The sequence below is a fragment of the Phascolarctos cinereus genome, unplaced genomic scaffold (genome assembly GCF_003287225.1).
Source record: "Phascolarctos cinereus isolate Bilbo 61053 unplaced genomic scaffold, phaCin_HiC Scaffold_4;HRSCAF=312, whole genome shotgun sequence".
Lineage (NCBI taxonomy): Eukaryota > Metazoa > Chordata > Mammalia > Diprotodontia > Phascolarctidae > Phascolarctos > Phascolarctos cinereus.
The window spans coordinates 414875191-414902028 of NW_027555847.1; the positions used below are offsets into that span (position 1 = coordinate 414875191).

The window sequence follows — 26838 nt, forward strand, 5'->3', positions numbered from 1 at the left end:
AAAATTCTTTGCTCTTCCCTTGCATGTCAGTGTGGTGGCAGTGGAGCTGCACAGGAGCCCATGGATTAATCTCAACTTTGAATGTCAATGACACTCCTGAAACACCTGCTGCATTTCTTCATTTTGTTCCTTTTAGAAACAGATCAGGAGGTCTAAGCAACATGGGAGTTTGTTTTCCTTGTCTGTGCTTATTTGCTATAAAAGTTTTGCCTTTTCTTCTTCCCCCAGTGGGAAGGAGAAAAAAATAAATGCTTGGTAAGTGAAAAAAAAATTAATTTTTCAAAAAAGCATTTGAGCCGGTAGTTATATTAGGCTATGCTCTATGGGGAAACATTTCTAAAGAAAAACAGGCAGGAGAGTCTTGAGAGATCATATTTATTACAACTTTTAACCATGCTTTGACCATAAATGTGGTACTTTTTAATTTATCCTTCAGTGGTAACCCCAGATTGAAACCTGTGGATAAGCAACACGAATTTCTCCCAAAAGGTTCTTAATTTCATATTACATAGGTAGGGAATCCCCAGGTGAGAAAACTCCCTCTGGTACTGATGCAAGTAGACTGACACCTTCGAGAGTTCCCTAGAGAACTGAAAAGTTAAGTGACCTACCCAGGGTCCCATAGCCACCAGGTGTCAGAGGCGTCTAGTCCTCTGCCTGTGGAGGCTATCTCTCTCTAGCCCCTATGCCATGCTGCCTCCTGTGTTCTCATACGCCCAATGTTATAAAAAATCGAATTCTCTAATGTTATTTCTATAGTACCTCATTTAATAAATCATAATCAACAACAAAGTTTCCATGTCTTCCAGTATATACTTCTGTCTTAAAAACAAGTTAATTAATCTAAACCTATTTATTTTGATCTCTACCTTGAAACATATAGTTGGATATGGGAAACTAAGCATGAAGTATTAGAGACAATTATATAAATGGTTAAAAATAATCCCTATATAGCAAATATTATGGCGTATGGTGATTTTCACATCTTAGGGGATGGCATATAATAACAGGCCTTCATATATCAGGTCAACAGTCAATTCTCTGGAATGAACAATCCTGAAAAATAAGAGCTTTCTCTAGTGCTTACCAACAGTGTCATTATTAACAAGAAACGTTTTGTTAAACATATACTTTTTTGCAAGGCAGGGATAGACACTATGGCTATAAAGCAACATGATTCATCCCTGACCCCAAGAGCTTATATTCTAAATATACGTAGACATGAAAATATAAGTGACAGTTCAAGGCCATATATCAAGAAGTGGTACAAGTACCAAGTGCAACTGCTATTCAGAGGAAAGAGGGCCCCAAAGGCCTGGGGCAGTTGAGAAGGCCTCTTGGAGGTGATGGGAATGATCTACATTTAAGTAACAGAATAGGGTTTCAACAAGTAGGGAGGCTAGAAGGAATTCTAGGCGGGTTTACAACTTTGCACAAACAGAGCAGCAGAGTTCTGCGTTCAAGCAGCACTGATGAGACAGAACCTTTTGGAAGAGGGTTCCTGTAGGGGAGTAATTGGAGACAAGGCAAATGAATTCAATCCAGTTCAGGCAACATTTAATAAGTACTTCCTATGTGTCAGGCTAGGCATAGGTAACATAAAGACAAAACCAAAATCTTCTCACCCTAAGAGACATTACATTCTGCTGGGATTGGAGCAGAGGGAATGTAAGGCATACATATAGTATGTATGAGTTAAGTAAATACAGGGTAATCTCAGAAGAAAAAAACACTAACAAGGGATGTTTCCTGAAACACTTTAAATTCCAGGCTAAGAAGCTTGTTCCTGTAGACAATGGAAAACCATTGAAGAATTTTGAGTAGGGGTCAATGTCTAGTACAGAGTAATGTTTTAGGAAGATTGCCATCCTTCCTACACATAGCTAAAAGATTAAGGGGAAGGGCTAAGTGGTTGATTGACATTCAACAAATAACTTCACAACAGCCCTGGAAGGCAGATGCTGTTATTTTCCATTTGAAGAAACGGAGATACATAGAAGTTAAATTACTTGTCTAGGGTCACACAGCTAGTAAGTGTCTGAGGCCACATTTGAATTCATGCCTTCCTGCATTCACCACACCAACTAGCTTACATTGTAACAAGGTAGTTTAGGGGGAAAAGACTTTAGCAGCTGTTGGTGGGTACATTAAAAGTCTTTAAATAATAACTTTTAAAACCTTCATGTTTGTCATTTCTTACTTTTTCTTTCTAATTCATTTGCCTTTTCCTTCCATTTTTCAGGGTTTGATGAGAATATTGAATCTCAGGGAGAACTTATCCTTCAGGAATCCTTCCAAGTCTGGGACCCAAAAACTTTAATTCGAAAGGGTCGGGAAAGGCATCTCTTTCTTTTTGAGATGTCCTTAGTATTCAGTAAAGAGGTGAAAGATTCCAGTGGAAGAAGCAAGTACCTTTATAAAAGCAAACTCTTTGTAAGTATAGTTATCCAGAGTGCTAATCTTGAAGCCTAAATATAAAAATATGTTGTTATATGAATTATTATTACAGATAAAGAATGAAAAATGATTTTTGTCAGTTTAATTTCTCAAATATTCCTAAACTTTACATCATGTTTTAAAAACTGTTTTCACATCCGCATCTCTGCAATTTTCTGATACCATCTGGTTCACTAGAGGGCTCTCATACACAATTTTATGAAAACCTGAGACTTAGCAAACATGTTAGAAACTTTCTTTCCAGGGTTCAGAGAATTTCACTAAGATTGCAGGAAAACATTAGAATCATCAATCTAGAATAACAAGGGACCATTGAGACCATCTAGTCCAATCCCTTCTTTTTATAAATGAAGAAACTGAGGACCAGGGAGGTTAAGTGTCTCGCCCACAATCACACAGGTAGGAAACATCACAAGTAAGATTTGAACTCAGTTTTTCTGACACCAAACCCAAAGCATTATTGTCACTTGAGTTTAAACCATCTTCTGATCCACGTCATATTTAATATGGTATATCAAACAAGTCACATCACTCTTTGATGTTGTATTTTCCATATTGATTTACTTTTTATTAGTCAACAGAAAAATGTTTACAGACTAAGTGTCCCATTGTAGAATTTTCTTATCAGTATATATCTTTAATAGACACACACACACACACACATCCATCCCTGGTGCCCTTTCTTCTTGGTAGCTGAATGCTAGGAATAATAATAATAATAATTAACATTAATATAACATTTTAAGGTTTTCACTTCTTCCTATTAACCATATTTCTGCTTTCTTGGAAATGCCTTTGATCCATGGAAAATTCTAACTCTTTATTTCCTGGATCGTTTGTGTTGAAATCACTGTATAATAGTCCTGAGGATTTGGATGAAAATGGCAACTTTATTCATCAATTCTGTTAGAGAAAGAACAGAGAATAAAATTTGATTTTGTTTTTCTTCTGTCTCAAGGTCACTAAGACTACTTCACACATCTTGGTAAAATATGTGGAGTTCTGACAAATTGAATCATTATGTATTTAAAACAAGATATTTTATGTATATATATGTATATCCTTGTGTATACATGTACATACATATCAGTTATTCAAAATCATGAAGGAATAAGTGTCTGAGTTATCTTAGTGACATTCAAAGAGTCAAACATTCTGCAACTCACAAGCTCAAATTCATCTTTTGTGCAGTTTCCTCAGGCTTATCCCTTTTGGCATTGTCAATTTGCAGAATAACTTACATCATTTTAGATCACATTCCAACTGGAAAAGAAAAAGCAACATTGCTGAGTAGTAATTCACTTTGAGTTCCCTGGCTTTAAAACAGCCCCTTGGGGCTAAGCTAATATGTTTTAGAAGCCAATACATCTTCATTTAATTATCTTGTATTTTAGGATTCCCTCAGAGTTCACCTCCAGGACTGCAGATTGTGACTCACTTCCTTTTGCTGGAGGGGAAGAAATAGTATTAGGGTTTACTTGTTTAGGAGGGGAAAAAAAACTGAAAAGTTAGCACTGCAAGTACAAACTTGCCCAGTTAATCTACATTCTACAGATAGGAATTCAGTCCTTAAAATGGCTCACAGATGGTGAGATATCTGAGGATTAGATAATCCCTTAATCTAGTTTTAGGACAACACAAGGTTAACCTTCAATTTTTTTTTGCCTTTAAAAAAGTTGTTTTCATTAGTTCTGAAAATGCAAACTGGTTGAACTGGATTAAAGATTAAGAAAAACTGTTCTATTCTTTTGATATATGGTTTTCCAGATCACTTAACCTCTTCTTTCCCCATAGCATCATTTTAGCTACTTTGTAATTCTTCAGCAGCATTCCCAGGGGTGGTCAGAGGAAATTAAAACTAGTGAATTTAAATGCTTTTTAAACTGCTCTAGTAAATAAGTTGGTGAAAAATGATGTTGAAACTTTTGGCTGAAATATAAGGTTTTTATGATTTTTAATTTACTTTTGTCATTATTGTCTATCATGTGCATCCTAAGATACTTAGATGGACCTGTGATCTTTTTAGCATAGGTACGCTCTCCACTGTTGAAATTACAACCCCTCCATTTGCCCCCAATTTTGACTATGGAACCATCTTTAAAATTTGCTGCAGTTTTGTTTAAGTCATGTTGCAGTTGTTAATGTATCTGTTATTTTGTCTTTGTCCAGACCTCAGAACTGGGTGTTACAGAACACGTTGAAGGAGATCCTTGCAAATTTGCACTGTGGGTAGGAAGGACCCCAACTTCTGATAATAAAATTGTCTTAAAGGTATGTTTTAGCTGACACTTGAAAATATGTTCAACAGTTCAGTTCAACAAACACTAAGTGCCTACTATGCAATTCAACAAACATGAAGTGCCTACTGTGTGACTACAAAGCTAGATATGACAGAACCTTCTCTCAAGAAATTTATAATATAGGTGGGAGGAGCAACATACTGACAGAGATCTATAATACAAAGTATAGTGTGATAAATGCCAAAGAGAACTAGAGAGAGTGCTGTAAGAAATTCAACAGGGATTCAGTTTCATTTGGCACAAAGGAGAGTGGGGAAGGCTTAGTGGTAGAGTTGGCAACTAACTGACCATTGAAGGAAAGGGAAAGATTTAGAGATGGGGTAGAATTCTCTTTCCTCTGATTCCTGTACTTCAGGCACTGAGAGTGGTGGAGAGAACAGGAAGAGAACAGAAGATGTCAAGTAGGCCAATTTGGCTCAAACACAGAGAATGTCATGAGGAGTAGTAGGATGTAACATTAGAAAATAAGGTTGGGGCCAGATTGTGGAGGGGCCCAAATACCAGGTTAATGAGTTTATTCTTTATTTTCTGGTCAATGGGGAATGTGAAAAATGGATTGAAGAGGGAATGAACAGGAGATAGGACGTTCATTTAGAAGGTTATTGTCATAATCTAGGCAAGAAATAATGAGGATCTGAACCAGAGTGGTTCCAGTGGGAATGGAAAGGAATGCCTGAATATGAGATCATGGAAATAGAATCAGCTGGAGTGGCAATAGATTGGACATGAAAGTCGAAGATGACTCCTAAGTTTTGAGTCTAAGTAACTGGGAGTATGTTAATGCTATTAACGGCAATAGAGAAGGGCTGAGGGGAGGTGGTGGGAGGCAGTGGCAGCATGCATATGTGTCATGGGAAAAAATATATCACAGTTGTATATATGCCTTTTAAAGCATTTGATTTTCAAAATAGCAGTGGTTGTATTGCTTGGAAACCTGAAGATAAAATTCTTATATTGGCTAAGTATAACTAATGAACAGTGTTATGTTTTAATTTTGATGGGGAAGTGAACTCTGCTGAACTATCTCACCTACTTTAAAAAAAGAGCGCATTTTTATTTCCTTCATTCCTACAATGCTGATAAAATTGACCTGATTTTGTAGGCGATCAGATAAGTGAGATGAGGGCCTCAGACTGCAGACTTAAGTTGATGGATAATTTCCCAAATGTGTGTCTGACTGGTTTGACCACAGTACTAAAAGCTGGTTTTTAAGTAGGCAAAGATTCTTGGTAACTGATGGCATAAAAGTTCTTAGCTTGCTCCCCTAAGGTTATTTGGTGCCATAGTGAAGTTATGTTATATGTTAACTTTCCTTTTACAAAGTGAGGATAATTTTGGAGATACTCTTTAGGGTGTGGTGTCAAAAGTAGTGTGACATTTTTTATATGGATTCCTAGGAAACAGCATTTTAAAAAATAGGTTCCCTTAGTCTCTTAGCAAAGAGTTATTCAGAAGTGATTTGGGGTGTGTGTGTGTGTGTCTTGTTTACTGGGGGCGCTACAAAGAGTTTTTTAAAATGCAGGTGGAATTCTCTTTTGAGTTTTCTAGAAGGGCCAGAAGCCAAAGCAGCAACTTCAAGATGTCTGAGTTTGGGGAAGATGTAGCTAGAGATTTATTGCAAAGAAATATTGGAAGAAAAGCCAAATGCTTAACGAGACTCCAGCATGTGAATCAGAATCTCAGCTATTTCATCCCTGACTTAAAAAAAAAATGTTCCCATACACTTGCAAGAAATTGTGATTTTAGTCTTTGGTTCTGTTTTCTATTGAATGGGTTCTTTGGAATTTACCGATTTTATAAGTATCCGAGTCCTCTATTTGTGGAAGTTGTTATTTTACCTAGCTTTGACCAATCCCATATTAAATTATGTTATATGCTAGTGCATATCTAGATAATCACAAAGTCAGTGTTTGTGTGATAGCTCTGGCACAGTGTCATTTACAAATCAGCTAACACATTGCTAAATATTAGGTAAATGTGATTTCTAAGTTTTTGAAGTTTATGAGTGTGTGCATTATGGGACTATAAACTTTACAAAGATATATAGCCGTAGCAGCTTCATGTGCAGAGGCCAATAGGGAACTATTTATGTGCATGTGTTAAAACTTATGCAGAGCCCACCCCCTGTCTTTAACTCTGGGCGGAAAGATACTCCCCTCGAAATGGTTATATGTTCTTTGATTTTAAAAAGGCATCTAGGAAATTTTTCCAGACATCATCACCAAATATGGACAAAGTACATTTAGGATATCATAATAGATCCATGACACAGTTCAAAAATAAGACTTCCTGTATGTTGCAGAGGGTGAGCATGGTGAACATCTTCTGGGAAAGCTTATATTTGCAGAGGAACTGAATACTTTGTGTGGAATCTTTGGCAAGAGTTTTCTAGCTTTCTCCAAGAGAGTAAAACATAATTTACCCAGGAATCTAAAAGACTGTATATTGTGAGGAAATCATTGATAGTTTCTTACCTGAAAGTCCTATAAACTAAGTTTAGTTTTGTTTGCTTTCATAGCCTGGAAACAATGTGCCTAACATTGCAATCACTTACTTACACCTTCAGTGCTATACATAGCATAAAGCAAATCATTTTACAACATAAAGGTGAATGACCAGGGTGTTATTTCAGAATTATTAAAGGGCAGCTAGGTGGCACAGTGAATGGAGCAGTAGGCCCTAAAGTCAGGAGGACCTTAGTTCAAATACAGCCTCACACACTTACTGGCTATGTGACCCTAGGTGAGTCATTTAACCTCAATTGCCTCTTAAAAAACAAAACAAACCAAAAAACCCACCAAAATTAATATATTATTTCAAAATGTAAATGTTTGGAAACAGCCATTTGTTTTAAGGTGTATTTTCATCTAATTGTGTTCAGAAGTTAGTAGGTCAATAAATATTGGGGGGGGAATTATTTGCCTTTCTCTTCAGCATTTGGAACATTTTACCCAGTTATCCAAGCTGGGTCTCCTTTCTCATAGGACTGTAGTTCTCTATGAGGTTGTTTATCTTTTTGTCTTTACTTAATTTTTTTTAATTGAGGTTTTATAATTGCTTCTAAATCCAATCTTTAACTCATCCCTTTTAAATAATAGGCATTATAATTTTTCAGGGCAAGCTTAGCAGTTTCTTCTTTTCCTGATTGTTTCCAGTCTCTGCCAAATTGTTTCTTTTTTACCCTACACCAGATGCTATCTCTTTAACTCCTGATTGTTTTCACGAGGCATTCCAATTCCAGTAGATCAGAGATTTTCAAAGGTTTTTTTTTTTCCTTCTCTGACTCTCTTGAGAATATTTTTCATGGGAGGAAGAAAGAGAACTAGAGAAAGGGGGTGGGGAGAAGGGTGAGGTTTCAGGGAGGAAGGAAGGGCACATTGGGGCCTAAAGGCTAAGTCAAGAAGAAGAATAAAAGAGGAAGTCATTCTTCCCAGCTCATTCTGTTCCCTTCATTTATTTCACTGGTATTGGGACCAAATAGTTCTATAGAACTTCTCACTGTAGTAGATGATTTTCAAAAACAATAACTGGTTAAAAAAAAAAAGAATGAATTTAAAAGCTGTACTCTCAGATTTCAGTTTCTTTGGTGGTATTTTTTGTTTGTTTATTTAGCTAGACTAGTTTTGTCCATTTTTATTGGCAGATACCTTTTCCTGGTTATTCACTGTCTGTTCTAAATAGTTTTTGACAATCATTTCTAAAAGGAATGATTTTCAGAGAGTAGCAGGATAATGCTTTCCAGAAATCAACTCTTAAGGGACAAAGATCTCCTCTTTATGCATATGGCAAAAAAGTTAAGCTGAACATGCAGGCATTTTCTCAAAGCATTTCTCTTAAGTTTTCAGTGGAGCAATAAAGTGATATTTTAAATCCAGCCAAAGAGCAAATGTAATATATATTTTAATAGCCAATGTATGTCCAGCTGTCCTAAAGGGAATTTTGAAAAGACATCTCATTCTTCTATATGTTCTCTATGATTTCTATGCTGACTGTAAAAACGAAGTCACTGATTTGGGAACATGATAGAAGCACCTACTTTCTTCGTTGTGGATCTGAAATAATATATAAGTATAAAGATACAGCCTTTGCAGACTCTGTATAACCCTATTTTCAAGGGTGCAGGGCGGTTGACACGGATAGTGAAAGCATCATAACCTTATATAAGTATAAGGCAAAATGTAAATCACAGGTAGATGGCACGATGGATAGAGTGCTGGGCCTGGTCAGGAAGATCATCTTCCTGAGTTTATATCTGGCCTCTGACACTTACTAGCTGAGTGACCCTGGGCAAGTCACTTAACCCTATTTGCCTCAGTTGTAAAATGAACTGGAGAAAGAAATGGCAAAACACTCCATTATCTTTGCCAAGAAAACCCCAAATGGGGCCACAAAGAGTCAGACATGACCCAAACGACTGAATAACAACAAAGAATCACTTTGGGTGAAAGAATGGTCAGAAATTAGAAGTTGTTATCTAACCACATTTGGTTGTATTTGGTTGCATTTCTCTTGTATAATTGTTTTGAAATGAGACTGAAATGGGGTATGTGTGTGTGCATGTGCACATGTGTTATATGAGTGTATATGTCTCGGTATATTTATTTTCAATTCTGGAAAAAAAATTATCCTGCCTCAAAATGGATTCATAACTTTTTTAGGCTTCCAGTATAGAGAATAAGCAGGACTGGATCAAACATATTCGAGAGGTGATACAGGAAAGAACCATTCATTTGAAAGGAGCACTGAAAGAACCAATTCACATTCCTAAAACAGCTCCAACAGCTAAACAGAAGGGAAGAAGGTATGTTATGTGGTTGGTCATTGTGAACATCCAGGATGGCTCTCATGCATTAGAATGCAACCAACGGAAGTACTGTGTTCAAACTCCTATTTAGTTCTGTAGTTTCTCCCCTTACCCTTCTCCCTCCTCCATCTCTTACTGATACCTTTGAATATTTATGTGATACCGTTCGATGGGACATAAACTATGACTTTCTGGTAGATTATGAAAGTCTTCACAATGAAAAGGTTAAAAAAGCCCCCAAACTGCTTTAGTCAGCAAACATGCAATGTCTTTTCCAAGAAATTGAGCTATCAGCCAAGGGCAGCACCATTTCCCGAATATTATGGCAGATTACAAGCAAGGAGAAATTGAATCTATAGAAAGATTGGCATGAGATCCAAATCATCCCAAGGGCATTAAATATGAAACTGGAAGGAGGACAACAAACAGAGGAAAAATGGAACAAGTCTGTTGACATTTCTGAATGTTAATTCTTCAAGAATCTATGGGTTTACTCAGTGTGAGTCTTTTCTCTCTACTGATGCAATCAACCAGTAAGCATTGATTAAGTGCCTCTTAATGTTCGGTCACTGTGCTAAGCCTGGGGACAAACAAAAAAAAAAAAAGAAAAAACACAGTCCCTGCTCTCAAGAATCTCAGTCTGACGGGAGAGAGTACATATAAACAACATATATTCAGGATAAAATGGAAATAATCTTAGAGGGAAGGCACCAGGATTAAGGACTGGAAAGGACTTCTTGTAGAATGTGGAACTTTATCTGGGACTTAAAGGAAGCTATGAGATGAAGATGAGGAGAAAGAGAGTTCCAGACACATGGGACAGCCAGTGAAAATGCCCCAAACCAGGAGACAGTGTTGTGTGTAAGGAACAGCAAGGAGGCCAGTGCCACCTGATACTGAGTAAGTGGAGGGGAGTAAAGTGAAAGAAGACGGAGAGGTAGGAAGGGACCAGGTTAAGGGGTTTAAAAGCAAAACAGAAAAAAAAAAGAATGAAAAAATCCTGGAAGCAATAAGGAGTCACTGGAGTTTATTGAATGGGGGTGACATCATCAGACCTACAGTTTAAGAAGATCAATTTGACAGCTGGATGTAGGATAGATTGGAGTGGGGAGAAACTTGAGGCAAGGAGACCCACTAGAAGGCTATTGCAATAGTCTAGGCATGAGCTCATGAGGCCCTCCACTAGGCTACGGAAGTGTCAGAGGGGAGGAGGAATAGTATATGAGAAACACAGATAGCAACCCAACTGTAACTTAGTAACACCGTATTCATCATCAGTGACAGTGTAAATGCCACATTAGAACTCTTCCCTCTAAGTCCCTAATGTCTTATAAATGATGACATAAAATTGGCAATTGACACTAAGGAAGACAAAAATTGGAGAAGTAGTTGAACCATAAGCACAGACAAAAGAAATCTTTTTCAGAGGCAACACAATTTTGAAGGATTGAAGGATTGATTTTTTTTTTTAAGATTTCAGCAAGAGGTAAAGATATCCAACAACTAGCTATAATCACTCATGGTGTAATTTCTACAAAAAAGGTGATTAAGATACACAATTTTCTACCAACCTGTCTACTTATTTTCTCATCTCTATCATTCCCATGAAAGATGATCCCATATATTAAGAATATCTTTGTTAAAAATATGAGAAGGAATCAATAGGCAGGCTTCCACAGTTTCCTACTCCCTGCCATATTTCACTGCCACACAGTTGACTGGTAGGTAAATAGGATACAAAATTTCCTTGTGCTAATTCTCAATTGAGTATTAAAAAAATTTGACTCAGTAAAGCAAAATGGAGCCTTAAAAGTTGTCTTCCAATAATACATCCCCTAGCAATATATTAAGACCATCCAAGAATCCTTGATAGATAGAGCTACAAAAATAATGATTCAGTGAACCTCTGGTGGTCACTAAGACATGAAATAGGAACAGCTGCTTCTTTGCCTACCAAAGGTGTTTGCCACTGTTGTGTAGGATTCTGCAACTTCTGTATAAAATCCAGATGTCAGAAGCATTCCTTGTAGATGGTAAGGTCTCTCAGATGTTCTTGTTTCTAATAACATGATGCTAATTGCATCAATTCCCAGTATGCTACAGAACTTCCTCAGACCACAGACATTCAAAAGAAATCTGCCCAATGGTCAGCACAGAAGAACAAAACCAAATTTATGAAGGATTACTGCTTCCCAGGCTATGACGTATAAATGGCTGATTACTGAGTTAGTCCATCAGTACCTATATCTAGAAAATACACCTTAGATCGACCATGAGAGTCACCCAGAATTATAGGAGGAAGGTGGTGGGATGGATTCCATTTGGGAAATTCTTGAATACTTTAAACCATTCTAAGCTGCTTCCTAAAATTAAAACCCACCTTTTTTTTTAACACTGTTATATTTCTGGTGTTGCCATGTGACTGGAAATTATACAATGTCACTAATAACGAAGATAGACAAATTGCTAGTTACTCAAGGGGCTTGGAAAGATGTATGGTGAACGTACAATAAAGAGGTTATACCATATTGCCAGCTATGCCTCGTATGCAAGAAGTCATTGGTGAAATGTATTACTGAGAGAGGAGATGGTCCAGTCAGTAATACAAAGTGAAGAGTCAAAGATGGACAGCTCCAGTGCTACATTGTGACCCCCAGGATGTTAAAGACCTATAGCCTTTAATATTTTGGGTAGAAACTTTATAGAGGCTTCATGGGAGTTTACATAGAAGAATTCTACATGATAAGGCAGAGATAAACTATAATTTGTGCTTTTTGAGGAGGTGCCATCTCCATGACATCATAGATTAACCAAATTATTCAAGTTGTTTGATACATATGGTCAGATTACCTTCCTGATGGCCACTCACACAAAATTATTTCTATTCTAATTCTAGTAGGGTGTTCCATTTCATTGTAAGAGTATCTTTCCTAAGAATATTAACTCCTGTATTATATATTATACCATGAGAAAAATAGTAGAATTTTAAAAAATCCATTAATTTCCAAATAAATTATAAATGATTCAAATTGTTCTGTTTTTTGGGAAAAAGGAAAGACATTGCTAGTAACTAAAAGTCTATTTCATCTTCACAGGGATGGAGAGGACTTGGATAGTCAAGGTGATGGTAGCAGCCAGCCTGATACCATTTCAATTGCCTCCCGTACTTCTCAGAATACCCTGGACAGTGATAAAGTAAGTCTCACAAAGAACCACACTCATTTTTTTCAATGTCTAGTTTCCAGTCTGACATGAAGTGACCCTTTGTTCATACTGATAGATGTATTGTCAGTTAATGATCAGCATTTTATATACCTATCTGTATGCTAAGCATTGTACTTGGAAAGGTAGCGATCTTTTAAGATGCCGTCAAGGTGAAAAGGTTTTAACTCTGAAGTTGTAGGGAAGTTCTTCCCTTTGCAGTTCTTCCCTTAATAATAGGAAATGTTTAATAAATCTCTCTCTCTTCCCCTGCCTCCTTCAAAAAGAAACTACACGCACACACACACACACACACACACACACACACACACACGGTTCATTTTAGATATATGTATATGCATATATATGTATATATCTTACTACTAGAGCAAACCTATACTGGTACAATGAGAGATTGATTTATCATGTGAAATGCGTTTTGGGGCACAGCCATCTATCTACTATTCCCTTTAAATAATTTTCTCTCTTTTCCTTCCCCAGATACATTGATGTAAGTTAAGGAACTATACAAGCAGAACTTGAATAATGAAATAAAGCATAATTTGTTATTCTTAATCCTATTTTACCCCAGTTTCTAGCTCCAGGGCATCAGATCAATCTCAAAATGTATGAAGGATGTTGTAGTTATTTCTTAGTATTATCTAAGAAACAATCTCAGACTGCAGAGAAAGGGTTTTAATTAATGGAGGAGGGGGGAACAGGAAGGGAAGATATATTTTGTGAAAACTGACAGTGCTTTCATATAAATGAAATTTCCACTGTTAACTAAGATATAGATCCCAGTTTTATAATATCTTCCTAGGAATGTTAGGAAAAAGTAGAAAACTAAACTGAAAATGTACCTGTGAAGGTATAGTGGGGTGAAGGAGAAGCAGGAATGGGATGAAGAGTAGATAAAGGGAAGGACTGAAATTAGTCATTAAAACAGAGTGGCTGAGTTTTATTCTCTGCAACAAATTGTTTCTTGTTGAACAATGCTATTAATCATCATATGAGGTAAGTAAATGTGTTCTTTACCTAGTTGTTGTTTTTTTCCCTTGAAACCAACTTGCTTACAAAAAGGAAAAATTTACTGGTCTCAGTATCCCTCTAGAAATCCACAGTATTGAAGGATTGAGTCCAGTGTGTTTGAGTTTGGGTTTTTAAAAATATGTAATAAGAAAGAAAGAAAGAAAGAAAGAAAGAAAGAAAGAAAGAAAGAAAGAAAGAAAGAAAGAAAGAAAGAAAGAAAGAGAAAGCAAGCAAGCTTTGGTTCTTTTTTTTTTTACTTAATTCCACAGAGAAAATCTGTAGTGAGTGTAATATTCCTGGTGTAAATATGAACTGTATTTAACTAATACTAAAATTGTATTGTTTTAGGAGATTCGTTGTGCCTCAGTCTAGTAGTACCTCTTGCTAGAAATTAGCCAGAGTTGGCATTTCAGAACATTAATTAGCTCCGTACTGGGAAGAATCATGAAACTAGGCAAGCAGATATACAAATACTCCATTTTATAGAGGGTGTTCCTTTTTAAAGATATTCCTAGTTTTATAGTATTTCTTATTTTTACTACAACTTATCCTCTAAACCCCTATACCAGCAGATTTCCCCTGTGAAAGCATGATTACATCTAGACAAGCCTATATCTTATTTTACTTTATTCAGTGCCTAGTACTTTGACTTTCCACAAATGTTTCTTAGTAATTGTAATGATAACCAGAAGATAAATGACGTGTTCAGGCATAATGCACTTAGCATCTGGTATCATTTCTCTCTCTGCAGGCCCCACCTCTGGCCACTTGCATACAGTGGGGGAAGTTTTCTCTCTGGGAAACATTTACAGGCGAAATTAATGTGTGAGAATAGACTCAAGGGTCAAATGAAGTTAAATATGTGGACAGGCAGAAAAGACAATAGGAAAGCAAAGATTTTTCAGAAAATTAGTTTGTACTGAATGAGGAAATCAGAATGGGCAGGAAAATTAAGAGCAGGTTTTGAAAGTGAAAGGAACACATTTGAAATTCCAATAAAACTAAGTCAATGGATAAATCAGAGTGAATGTCAGAGATGACATAGCATAGCTCAAAGCTATAGATTGATCTCCTGACAGATGCCTTTTTTAAACTTTCTTTTAGGAAATGTGTGTATTTGGGGGTTTTTTTGATCTCCATGATCTTTTACTTTTTTTTTAAAGAGGAATTGACCACTAACCTTTAAAAGTGTTCAACTGCAGGATGGCTGTGCCCCAAAATGCATTTCGCATGATAAATCAATCTCTCATTGTACCAGTATAGGTTTGCCCTAGTAGTAAGATATACACATATATACGCATATACATATATCTAAAATGAACCGTGTGTGTGTGTGTGTAGTTTCTTTTTGAAGGAGGCAGGGGAAGAGAGAGAGATCTATTAAGCATTTACTATTATTCCAGATACTGTGCTAAACACTAAATAGAAAAAATAGGCAAATAAGGTATCACATGGAGCTTATATTCTTAGGGAAGACAACACGAATAGAAGCCAGAATTGGAAGGTAAATGCAAAGCTGAATAATCTTAAGACAACTGTGTAAAGTAGCAAAGTAGACCTGGAATTGGGGATGATGATGATGATGGTGGTGGTGGTGGTCATGATGATGATAGTAATATAATAACAGTGAACATTTATGTAGCACCTACTATATGCCAGGTACTATGCTAAGTGCTTTACAAATATTCTCTCATCTGATCCTCACAACAATCCTGGAAGGTAGGTGCTATTATTATCCTTATTTTTCATTTGAAGAAACTGAGGCAAACAGAGGTGAAGAATGTCTGAAGCTAGATTTGAACTCATGTCTTCCTGATTCCAAGCCCAGTGTTCTATCTACTGTGCCATTTAGCTGCCCCTAAGATTCAGAGTAAATCAGAGATTACTTACTGGTGAGAGGATGTTTGAAGGAGGCTGAAGTATAATCAGGGGTTTGCTGGCAAATGTTTTAAGGACTGGCTGTCTAGGGGTGGAGGTGGGAGCGGGGGACAAGAAAAGAAAACATGCCACACTTTTAAGTTTAATCTGCACTGTTAACATTTTCTACATCGCTTTCTTAAGTCTAGATAATTAATAAAACAATAAATTAATCCCTGATTTGTAACATTTGCCGATTTCTCACACTGAAATGCTGAAAATTAAACAATCAGCTTTTGAGAGCTCGTTCAAGTTGACTCCAGCATATCCCAGATTATAGGTGACATGGCTTGGAGAAAGCAGGAAATGAAAGCTGTGGAAGAGACAATTCATCAATCAGTAAACATATTAAGCACCTACTGTGTGATAGGTACTGGGTTAAGCACTGGGGATATAAAAAGAGTCAAAAGACTCCCTGCTCTTAAGGAATTTCCAATTTAATTGAGGAGACAGTGTACAAACAAATATAGACAAAGCAATAGAAAATAATTAAGAAAGGGAAGGCACTACAGTCATCCCTTCCATATCACAGCTCTCCTCCATTGCAGTTTCAATATATCACAGGTCAGCATAACAAATTAAATGTGAATTTTGGGGGAGTTTTGTGGAAGCTTCAGACAACACACAAAGGCCAGCAAATGACACAGAAAAAGTTGAGAAGCTCAGAAATGCATAAGATTATATGTATAATATTGTATAATATCAACATATTTTATCTTTTAATACTATAATGTTTCAGATTTCTCTTATGAAGGGAGGGCCAAAAAAATTTTACATGGATTTTCCAGATTGCTAGGGCTCTGCACCCCTAATCCCCACAATGCGGAAGGAACAACTGTAGAATTAAGAAGGGCTGGGAAGGTTGTCCTGTAAAAGATAGAGTTTTAGTTGGGACTTGAAGCCAGGGAAGAGAACGGAGAGTGAGAACATACCAAATATGTGGGACAGCCAGAGAAAATGCCCAGAGCTTCAAGATGGAGTTTCTTGGCCAGGAGACCAATGTCTTTGGATTAAAATGTACATGGAAGAGAATTTGGTTTAAGAAGACTGGAAAAGTATGAGGGGAGTAAGTTATGAAGGGTTCTGAATGCCAACTAGAAGAGTTTGTATTTGATCCTGGAAGCAATAGGAATCCACTGGAGTTTATGGTGTAGAGAGAGATCGTGGTCATACCTACAATTTAGGAAAATCACGTTGGCAGTTGAATGGAGGATAGATTTCAGAGGGGAGAGACTAGAAGCAGGTAGACCCACCACCAGGTTATTACAAGATTCCCAGTGTGAGGTGCTGAGTGACAGCGGTATCAGGGGAGAATGGGGATGTATACAAGAGATGTTCCAGAGGTTGTTTTTGTTTTTGTAGACTGACCTGGAAACCATTTCTATGAGAAAATGCATTCCAAATTCCAAATGAACATTTCTAACACAGCTGGTTGCTAAGTTGCTTACTGCCTACATTCTTCTTTTTAGATGAATATTTTTGTGATTACCCTAGTGTTTACTTTTAATGTGTCATATAGTTAAGTCACTTTATCACCCAACATTGACACTGCATTCCATCTCTCTCCGAGGATAGAAAGTTGTGTGTTTGCAGAAATTAATCACCTTATTCTAGGAGTCTCTATAGAATGGCTTTTTTTTTAAAGAATTGAGTTTCAGATGTTTTCTTATGGCTACAAGTTACTGATTTATTTTTCACTTCTTCCAATCTGTTGTTCTCTAAACTTCATTCCTTAGCTCTTGAATTTCTAGAGAATGTACATCTGCTTCTAGAACTATTGCCTAATTTACCTGAGCTCTCTTGAGAGAGGCTTGCAGGTGCTTGTAGAATAAAGTTTGTGATGACACGGCTGTCATAACACTTACCTCTATTTACCTGTTCCTGCTCCAATCCTCACTATATTGTTATAAGTGGAGTTTGGAGGTGTGCTAGCCCTCCAATCCTACCCATTAAATACAACAAAACTAGTTAGAGTGATCTATCTTCTCTGGAAAGGAGCAGGGGGATGTAGTACAGGGCAAAACGTTATTTATATTGGGTATCTTTGCTTACCTGCTTTTCTTTGTTATAATGGGGAGTTCACCTGGGGGGGAGGGTATTACCAGAAATTACTGTAGTTTAAAAACAAAAAGTACCAATTAAACTCAGCTTTTAAAAAAAGCAAGTCTATGACCATGCAATAAGGGAATTATACTACCAGAGTATTAGAATGGTCTTTCACCTTTGAGTTCTTACAAACTGCATTTTGTGTCAAGCTAAACTGCCTCAAAGTCAGTGGTTGTAAACTTTAATAAAGTTAAAAGCCAGTATCAAGACAGAAGTCGATGAGACTTTATATAAAAGGCAACTGATGTTAGTTACCTTTCACAGACCTTTAGGTGATTATGCTTTTTTATTGTTGTTAACTTTGGGTACTTTTTGATAGGAAGTTAAAGAATGAATGAATGACCTGAAGATATGCCTGTAAGTGTGAGGGGGTCCATATTTTGAGAGTTGTGAGGACAAAGCTCTTGCCAAGCTAAGATGTAATCCCACTTAAAGACACCATTTCCCTGGACTTGTAACATAACAATCATTTGTCTTTGGTCACATTCCTTCTTAATAAATCACGAGGTGCTTTCTATCATTATATGTTTGCAGCCTCGATTTGCAGGCTCTTTCCAAATGATTAGAGCAGATTGATCTGGCAAGAAAAACTGTTTAACCATCTCCTGCCTGCTTGATTTAATTTATGATGTCTGTTATGGGTTAGTTTTTAGTGGCTTTGGCTCTGTTACAGATGTTGGGTGGGGGGAAGGAATTGAATCAGCCTCTTGGAGAATTCCTAAGGAAAATGTTATTTGACCGGGGCTTTTAATAATTCTCAGATGAGGCACTAAAGGTTGCTAGAAAAAAGTCTGCTGAGGAGGTGGTGCCAGAGAGACCCAGTTTCCCAAGGAACATTATCATCAGAGCAAAACATAGCTTAGCTTAAACAAGTACATTTCCTTCTATGAAAATATCAGTTTTAAAATGCATCTTTTTCTGTGCTTGTTAGAATTGCTAGGATATAATACATGATACTAACTTTCTCCATGCCTATTACTGCCAAACATTCATAATTCTTATATAATAAATAACAATGATCACATGAAAATATGTCATTATTAGACACATTAGAATGCTTTAGAAGTATTAGCATACTTGCCAGATTCTGAGCTCATTTGTCCCAAAAGCATTCTTCTGTTAGGGAGGGGAGAGGAGATATAATTATATTTTAGACATGAGGAAACTGAGGCAAAGGTTAGATTACACACATGCTCAAGGCCACCCTCCAAGACAGTGATAAAGCCAGCAATGGGATTCTGATGCAATCAATGATTTGTCCACTCCTAGATTATGTAATAGCATACTTGAAGCAAACTTTTTTCTTTGCAGCTAGCAACATATTCTCTGTTCTTCCATGCCATGCTCAAATCCCACCTCCATTGTGGAGTTAGCTCTGATCTGCCCAACTAGGTGGATCTCCTCCTCCACTAAACCCCAGAAGCAATTCCTTATGTCTCTCCTATGGCACATAGTCTTATACTGTAGTTATGTATATATGTGTATAGTAGTATATATATCAGTCACTGTATCTATGCTTCAGAAATAATTATATTTTCACTACTAAGCCCTTTTAGTAAGCTTCTTAGAAGCAAGATCTGCATTTACCTTATCTTGTATCTCTCCTCCCTCCAACCCCCATTGTCTTGCATTGTGCTTTGCATACAATAGACAAACAATTGTCCAGTGAGCAGGGCTGGATCAAGCACATTCAGGAAAGAATTACACTTTAACAGCAAAAACTAGCGATGCTTTTTATTGTTTAAAATTGATTTAGAAAGTGTTATCTGACTGGGCTGTTTTTAAAGGGTTTTGGGGGGGGAGGGGACAAGCTGTGTAATACCTACAGAGAGAAACTATTGAGTCTTTTGTTGAATAGAACTCAGCAATGCAGGCCTGAAACACTGGTGCGGGGGGGGGGGGGGGGGGGGGGACGACAAGGAAGAGGGACTTGGGACTTCAGCAATGTCAGTTACTCTTCTTCACTTTTACCTGTCATATCACCACCAGTAATAAGAACAGTGAATCTGGACCACTGACAGAGGAATGGAGGAATGGTATCTAGTTTCATTTTTTTTTAAAGCCCACTAAGTCCTAAACAGAGAATCAGAATAATGTCATGTCTGTCATTGTTCTGATACTTATGCTAGTAGTAATAGTAGTTGATGTTGGTGGTGGTGGTGGTAGTGGTAGTAGTAGTAGTAGTATGTGCCAGGCACTGTGCTAAGCACTTTTTAAATTATTATCTCATTTGGACCTCAAAACAACCCCAGGAGGCAGGTAATATTGTTATCACCATTTTACAGAGAGAGAAAGTGAGACAAATGGAGGTTGTGATTTACCCAGAATCACACAGCTAGTGAGTGTCTGAGGTCATATTTGAACTCAGGTCTTCCTGATTCCAGGCCCAGTACTCTATACATTGTACCATCTAGTTGCCCTTAAGTGTTCTTGAGTTCTCAAGGATTAAAAAAAAAAATGGAAAGAAAAAAAAGAAAGAAAAAAATCTTGGACATGATTGGGACTCTTATAGGTATGACTACTATCCAGTCTGTTCCTTATAACTTCAAGGGCCAATGGAAAGAGAAAATTTTCCCTAAGCTAGAGTCCATGGTCAATGTTAGGTTAACCAGCTGCCCCCAGGCAATCTTTTTGAAACGTGTTCAGAGGCAAGCTTAGCAGTTTATGATTCAGATGTTACAATAGACAAAAATCTGATCTCTCAGCTTTTCATGACTAATTTCATTGAACTGACATATACTGGAGGGGATAGGGCACTGGAAGCCAAGCCAGAGCCTTGACCCTGGGCTCACACTACGATGTCTTTGTAGAAGAAGGAGCTCTGTGACAAGCCCCATGGCACCTCAGAGCTTGTGTACTTCTTTTGCCTGTCAGATCAGAGCCAGGATATAGCATTCTGGCTCCAACCTTCTCTTTCCATTCTTGCCCAGGTTTTCTTTCTCTCTCACTACCAGATTGTACTCCCTTGAATACCTCTGTGGTACTAAGGGCTAGCCCCTAGTCATCCACACTGAGTCATATCCTCTTCTTTCACAGAAACATACTTGCAGCCCACGCACTGAAAACACTGAATGCCTCTGCTTCTAGGTGCCCCACTCAGAGCACCCTGACCAGTCTCCAAATGACACACCACCATTCTAGCTACTTCCTGTCCCTTTTTTTTGGTCCCTTCTAAATACATATTTTCCCATCCCCATAAAATTGCAATCACTAATCTCCCGTGCTCCCGCTGCCCCGTCTCCCCCCCCCCCAACTGCTATTGACATGGTAGGAGACAAGGAGGAAATCTTCTGAAGGGCTTCCCTAAACATGGTAGACTGTATAATGACTCCTCTGTAGACTCTGAGTTAGGAGCTTACAATTTAAACATTTGTTCCTTGAGGTAATTATTTAGTGAGTTGGTTTGGTTTGGGTTGGTTTTTGAAGCAGCCATTTATATATTCTTTATCATCTCTTAAATTGGCGTTGTATTTCACATGTGATAATAAGGGGGAAACATAGAAGGAAAACCATAGCTAGAGCAATAACAGCTTGAAGCAAAGACAGTCACCAAAACTTTTGGTAAAATCAGGTGTTTCCTGTGGAAAAGCCAACCTAAGCCAGCAGGGTTCTCCAGTTATTAAGTTGTCTTGTTGGATCTAAGGTAAAATAGCTCTTAGTTTTTATGGGTTTTTAACTTAGTTGTTACAATTCACTTGGTTCTGAGACTTGGCATGAACTGCCTCTGGGATGTTAGGTATGTGTATATTTAAACTCCAGTTGTTTAAATCACTTTGAGAATGAGGCAGTAAAATTGAGCTGGGGAATTGGGGCTTTATGTAATTTTTAAAATATCAACAAAAAAGGTTTCCTTTTATCAAGGAATTTGATTGGATTGGCCCAGTTGCTTTACATAAATTGAAAACATTTTAATTATAAAGGTCACTGTCAGACTACTAAATCTTTAAATACAGCTCAGTTTTGAAATTTTTATAGTCTTGAAAGAACACATCTCTATTTTTCACCAATGTCCATTCAGCATGATTGAGCAATGGTGTTCCTTTAACTGAAAGAAAAATTAATGCATTTATGAGCTAAATTAGGAAGAACCTACTGCATAAAATAGAGGAACCTGAATCTTCACCTATGTCAGGAACGGGATCCCACTTGTGAGTAACTGTTCTGTATGCTGTCCATTAGTCTTTCGGAAAATAAAATGCAACCATGGCTATTTAGAACCCTCGGGTAAACTGAGTTTCCTGGATAGCAAAGGATTGATCTCCTTAAGCATAAAAATCTTGTTTAAAATTTCAACCGTTTGTCTGGAAATCTATCTCTGCATTTCTTTTACTTTTTAATCAGAATATACAGATTTTTAAAATTAAAATTAATAAGTATTTTTCCTCCATCCCCCTACCTAATAGAACAAAAAAAGAAAATCCTCATAAAAAGCATGTATAGTCAAATAAAGCAAATATTAGCACTTATTTTATTTCTTAAGCATCATTGCTAGGTGTCCTGTAGAAAATACAGAGTAGCTCCTCACTAGGACACAGGCCACGAGATGGTGAATTCTTGTCCTTGGTGACTCACATAACAGAGAAAAATACATAGGCCCTTGGGCTTCTGCAGGTCTCTTTCCAGTTCTTCAAGTGATTGTAACATAGTGACAGAAAGTGGGGCATAACTGCTAGGAATCACAGTTTTTAAACCACACAGACATTATCTTGATTGTTGGTACTCTAAATGCAAGGCCTTCGATCGTATCAGTAATAGCATTTTTACTCCAGCTGAAATGAGAAAAGAAAGTTGTATCTAAATGGAACGATGGCTCACGGCTTCTCCACTGGGAGGTGAATAAAGAAGTTGGCAGAGTTGGTTTTACTGTACATCCAAAGGAAACAAGAAAATTCATTTCATGGGAAACTTGGTCTTCTCATCTTGCACTTCTCAGGATGAGTATAAGCAAAAAGACCACCCATGAAGATAATTGCTGCTTATGTGCCAACATCTGTTCACAGGATGAGGAAGTAGGAGAATTCTACTAAGAACTCAGTGAGATCCTCCAAATTAAATATACAATAACACTTAGTGAGTTCAGTTTCCAAGTGGGCATAGGATATGTGTAGGAAAATAAGGCTCAAAATTAAGAAAAGAAAGAGGGCAAAGGCTTACAAATTATGCATAAAGCTCATGCTATATATCATGAATACCTCAAGAAGAGATCCAGGAGGCTCTGGACATGCTAAATCCTGCATAATACCATAAAAAATGAATTAAATCTCTTTAAGAGTTAGAAAATGACTAGTTACCAATATGGGAGTCCTTTCCAAATCAATTATCAGTGTACATACAGGTCAAAATGAGTAACAAGTTAAAAGAGGAAAAAAATCAGAAGAGATAGGTTGCCATAGTGGACAGTGAATATGAGCAATTTAGAGAAACATGGAAAAAATTATTTGAATTGGTGCACAGAAAAAAAAAAACAGAACCAGGAGAATCATATGCTCAATGGCTTAAATGTAAATAAGCAATCTAGAATAATAAGAATGCAACAAAACACAGGCTACATACAGTGGAAAATGTTGGTTCAAAATTGTCCAAGGTAAATCATACATCCTTCTTGTTAATAGTAAATTATACAAATGGTAATGGCACCTACTGTTTCAGTTAGACAAATGTACTTTTAAGAGTGTAAGGTTGTTTGTAGAAACCACATAATATCAAGAAAAAGCCATAATAAAATTACAAACAGAAAAATAGATATGGCATATAATTAAAGCAACTCTAACCAGAACTATTTTTAAAAGCTATTTGTGTTCCAGAATGGATAAAAGAACAGATATCAACTGAGATTACCAGGATTTCCTGAGGCATATTAACTGATATCAGTTATTTGCCATAGTGAGGAAGCCAAGAAGAGCCTAAAAATATGCCAGAATGGCAAACTTTTGAGTTCCTTGCCAAGTGGAGAAATGTGGCAGCCAGGTGCTGTTGAAGAGTATAAACTGATTTATAAAATCTCACACTTAGAAGGAGCGTCAACTATTATGAAAAATATTACCTCCCCAAACAACAAGAAGTGTTAGAGAGAAAAAATATACTGAAAACTTGGTGAGTGATTCAGTTAACTCATCCCAAAAACATTTAAGGATGAAAATGAAAGGAGAACATTAACCAAAAATGATAAAATAATCTTTAACTGGTACTGTAACAACATATTTTATCAGTCAATGATAATGTAGCTTACACATTTGGACTCTAAGGTATATGAGAAGAACCTAGAAACAGCATAAAGAAACCAAAGTGTTTATGAAATTAGGTGGACCAAACCTTGCACATTCAGAGGAGGACCTTGTTGAAAGTGGTACAGATTTGAGGATGTTGAGAGATATCTGATATCTCAAGATATATGAAAAGGAGTTTACCAAAATGCATGGGAAATATCTCAGATACCATCACTAATGAAAAAGGTAGTCAAGATAGCAGTAACTACCAACCCATATACCTACTTTCTTGTTTCTACAAAACATTGTGAGAATAATCTACACATATATCCAGGATATCCTTGATAAAAATATGGGGAAAGAACAGGTAGATTTTTTTGCAAATGATAATCTTCAGTAGTCTTATAATCATAGAATTGACTGTGAATACTCAATCCTACTCTAGCTATTACTATTTAAAAAGCATTTAATTTAATAAAGCAAAATGCTCTCTTAAAGGTTCTCCTAAAAAGTGTCTTCCACATATGTTAAAATCATAAAAGATTCCTTAAAAAATACATTGTTCAGTCATGCCAGACTCTTCCTGACCCCATTTGGGGTTTTCTTGGAAAAGATACTGGAGTGGTTTGCCATTTCCTTCTCCAGCTCATTTTATAGATGAGGAAACTGAGGTAAACAGAGTTAAGTGACTTACTCAGGGTTATACAACAATTGAGGGTGGATTTTAACTCAGAAAAATGAGTCTTCCTGATACCAGACCTGACACTTCATCCAGTGTGTCACCTAGCTGCACGTAAGATACAGCTATAGAAATAACTGTTCATTGACCCTCTTATTACTAACATCAAGCAAGGCATAAAACAGGGACACATGTGCACCAAATGTGTTTGCCACTGTCTTGGAGAATATTGAATGCAGAATCTAAATAGAAGAGAAGGATTTTTTATTTTTTTCTTTTTTCTGAAAGCAAGTTGTTACAGATACTCCTGTTTTTAAATTACGTGGTACTGATTGTATCTTTCCCTATAACATCATAGAGCCTCCTAAATGGGTTCCATAATAACTTAAAAGTTTGCTCAAACTTTTCACAAAGGAAAACTTAAGTCCTGTTGTCTAGACCATGATGATATATAGCTGGAAAAAACAGTAAATCATCCTAATCCTTTCTTCCTTTGGATCATTTTTGTGGTAGGTGGCAGCCCTCATGGGTGTCTGTTCATCCGATATCAAGGCTCTTGCTGTTCCAGAACAACACATGTAGGACAGAGTAGAATTGAAAGAGCAAGTAATGGTGAAACTATTTAAAATCCACCCTACAATCGCCTCTCTGAATTGTAGCTTGCTCTCAGTTTTCTGTCCTAGAAATAGTAGGCACCTGGCATGTGATAGTATCTACTTGACATGTTCTGGTACTTTTAAATACTTCAGACAAGAAGTAGATTTGTCATGTTCTGGTCATTTTTATCTCATACCTTAAAGATGGGAAGGAAATCTGCAGCTGACTCAGCCCTCCCCATTCAGTACATACCACACCATATTTCTTACTTAGCCTCACTGACTACCATTTAAGTTCTCACATGTAAGTTCTGCTTGTAAGCCAGCAATTCTTTTTATTTAGGCTCAGATTTTCCAGAGCTGAATGACTAGCTCCTTCATTAGATATGTTTAAGAATTCTTTGGTATTGTTGTGTTTTTTTAGAATACATTACCTAGAAGGAAGGTTTGAGTGAACAGGTGATAAATCTTGCTCTTAATGCAAGATTTGTTTCTACCAGTGTTTTTCTTCTCCTTTTAAAAAACAAAAACAAAGGGGCAGCTACATGGTGCAGTTGATAGAGCACTGGCCCTGAATTCAGGAGTACCTGAGTTCAAATCCGGCCTCAGACACATAACACTTACTAGCTGTGTGATCCTGGGCAAGTCACTTAACCCCATTGCCTAGCCAAAAAAAAAAAAAATCTGGACCTGAGAAGATATCTGAAATTCTTGTTTTGGGGAAACCTTCCTACCTGATGTTCTTGCTAGGAACTCAAATGTTTAAGTGAATGTTGAAATAGTCTTCTTTTAAACTCTAAGTAAGTCTTACCTTCACCATGTTCCTTTACATTTGGACTAACACATACAACATTGAGTGTAAGTGTGAGGAAACAGTGTCTTATTATTGGTAAGGTAGCTGCTAATTAGCCTTAAACCTACATGAGATTACTGTGCACAGAAGGAAATGTGAGGGGGTGATGATCTGGGGTGTATAATAGCGTTATTTTGGGAATTGTACTAGCTGTGCTTAGAAGTCATTCTTTTGTGGCTACTGCCAGGGCTTTAAATGTCTCCGTTCCTAATTTCTTTTACCAAGTAAAAGAAAATTTTTTTGGTCAACTCTGTGTGAAACCTGCTTTAATTCACAAGACACTTTTGTGAGGTTCCTGAATGAATGAGCCTGTGGGATGTGATTGTTCATAATAATTTGAATGCATTTTGTTCATAAAAGTACAGAGAAATGGCTTTTATTAGAATGCTTTCCTCCATGTCCTTTTAAAAAATTCCCCACAGAAAGTTGGCCAAAGACACCCACTTGCAACTGATCTTTAGCACACAAGACTTTAGATCCTTAAGGCAAAGTTGTTCATAGAGAGGACTCTCTGTATCATCTATCCATGCTAATCATAAGCAGCCTTCTCTTCCCAAAATTGCTTTATACAAACTCATCACCATCAGTGAAAAATTGCTCCAATCTAAATAATTCAAACCAGGTATTTTCTGTTGTCTTTTTATTTTTTAAAGTTATGCTGCCCTTGAAACTTAAACCCTCCCTTAT

At 37.0% G+C, this 26838-nt stretch overlaps 1 protein-coding gene across 5 annotated transcripts in view; it reads left to right on the plus strand.

The window, feature by feature from the left end:
- TRIO (trio Rho guanine nucleotide exchange factor) overlaps positions 1–26838 on the plus strand; it is a 501384-nt gene that overhangs the window by 373163 nt on the left and 101383 nt on the right. For all 5 annotated transcript variants that reach the window (XM_021008648.2, XM_021008649.2, XM_021008653.2 and 2 more), the window contains 4 exons: positions 2243–2433; positions 4627–4728; positions 9416–9558; positions 12657–12756. In XM_021008648.2, coding sequence (XP_020864307.1) covers positions 2243–2433; positions 4627–4728; positions 9416–9558; positions 12657–12756 — 536 coding nt within the window. The remainder of the gene's footprint in view (positions 1–2242; positions 2434–4626; positions 4729–9415; positions 9559–12656; positions 12757–26838) is intronic.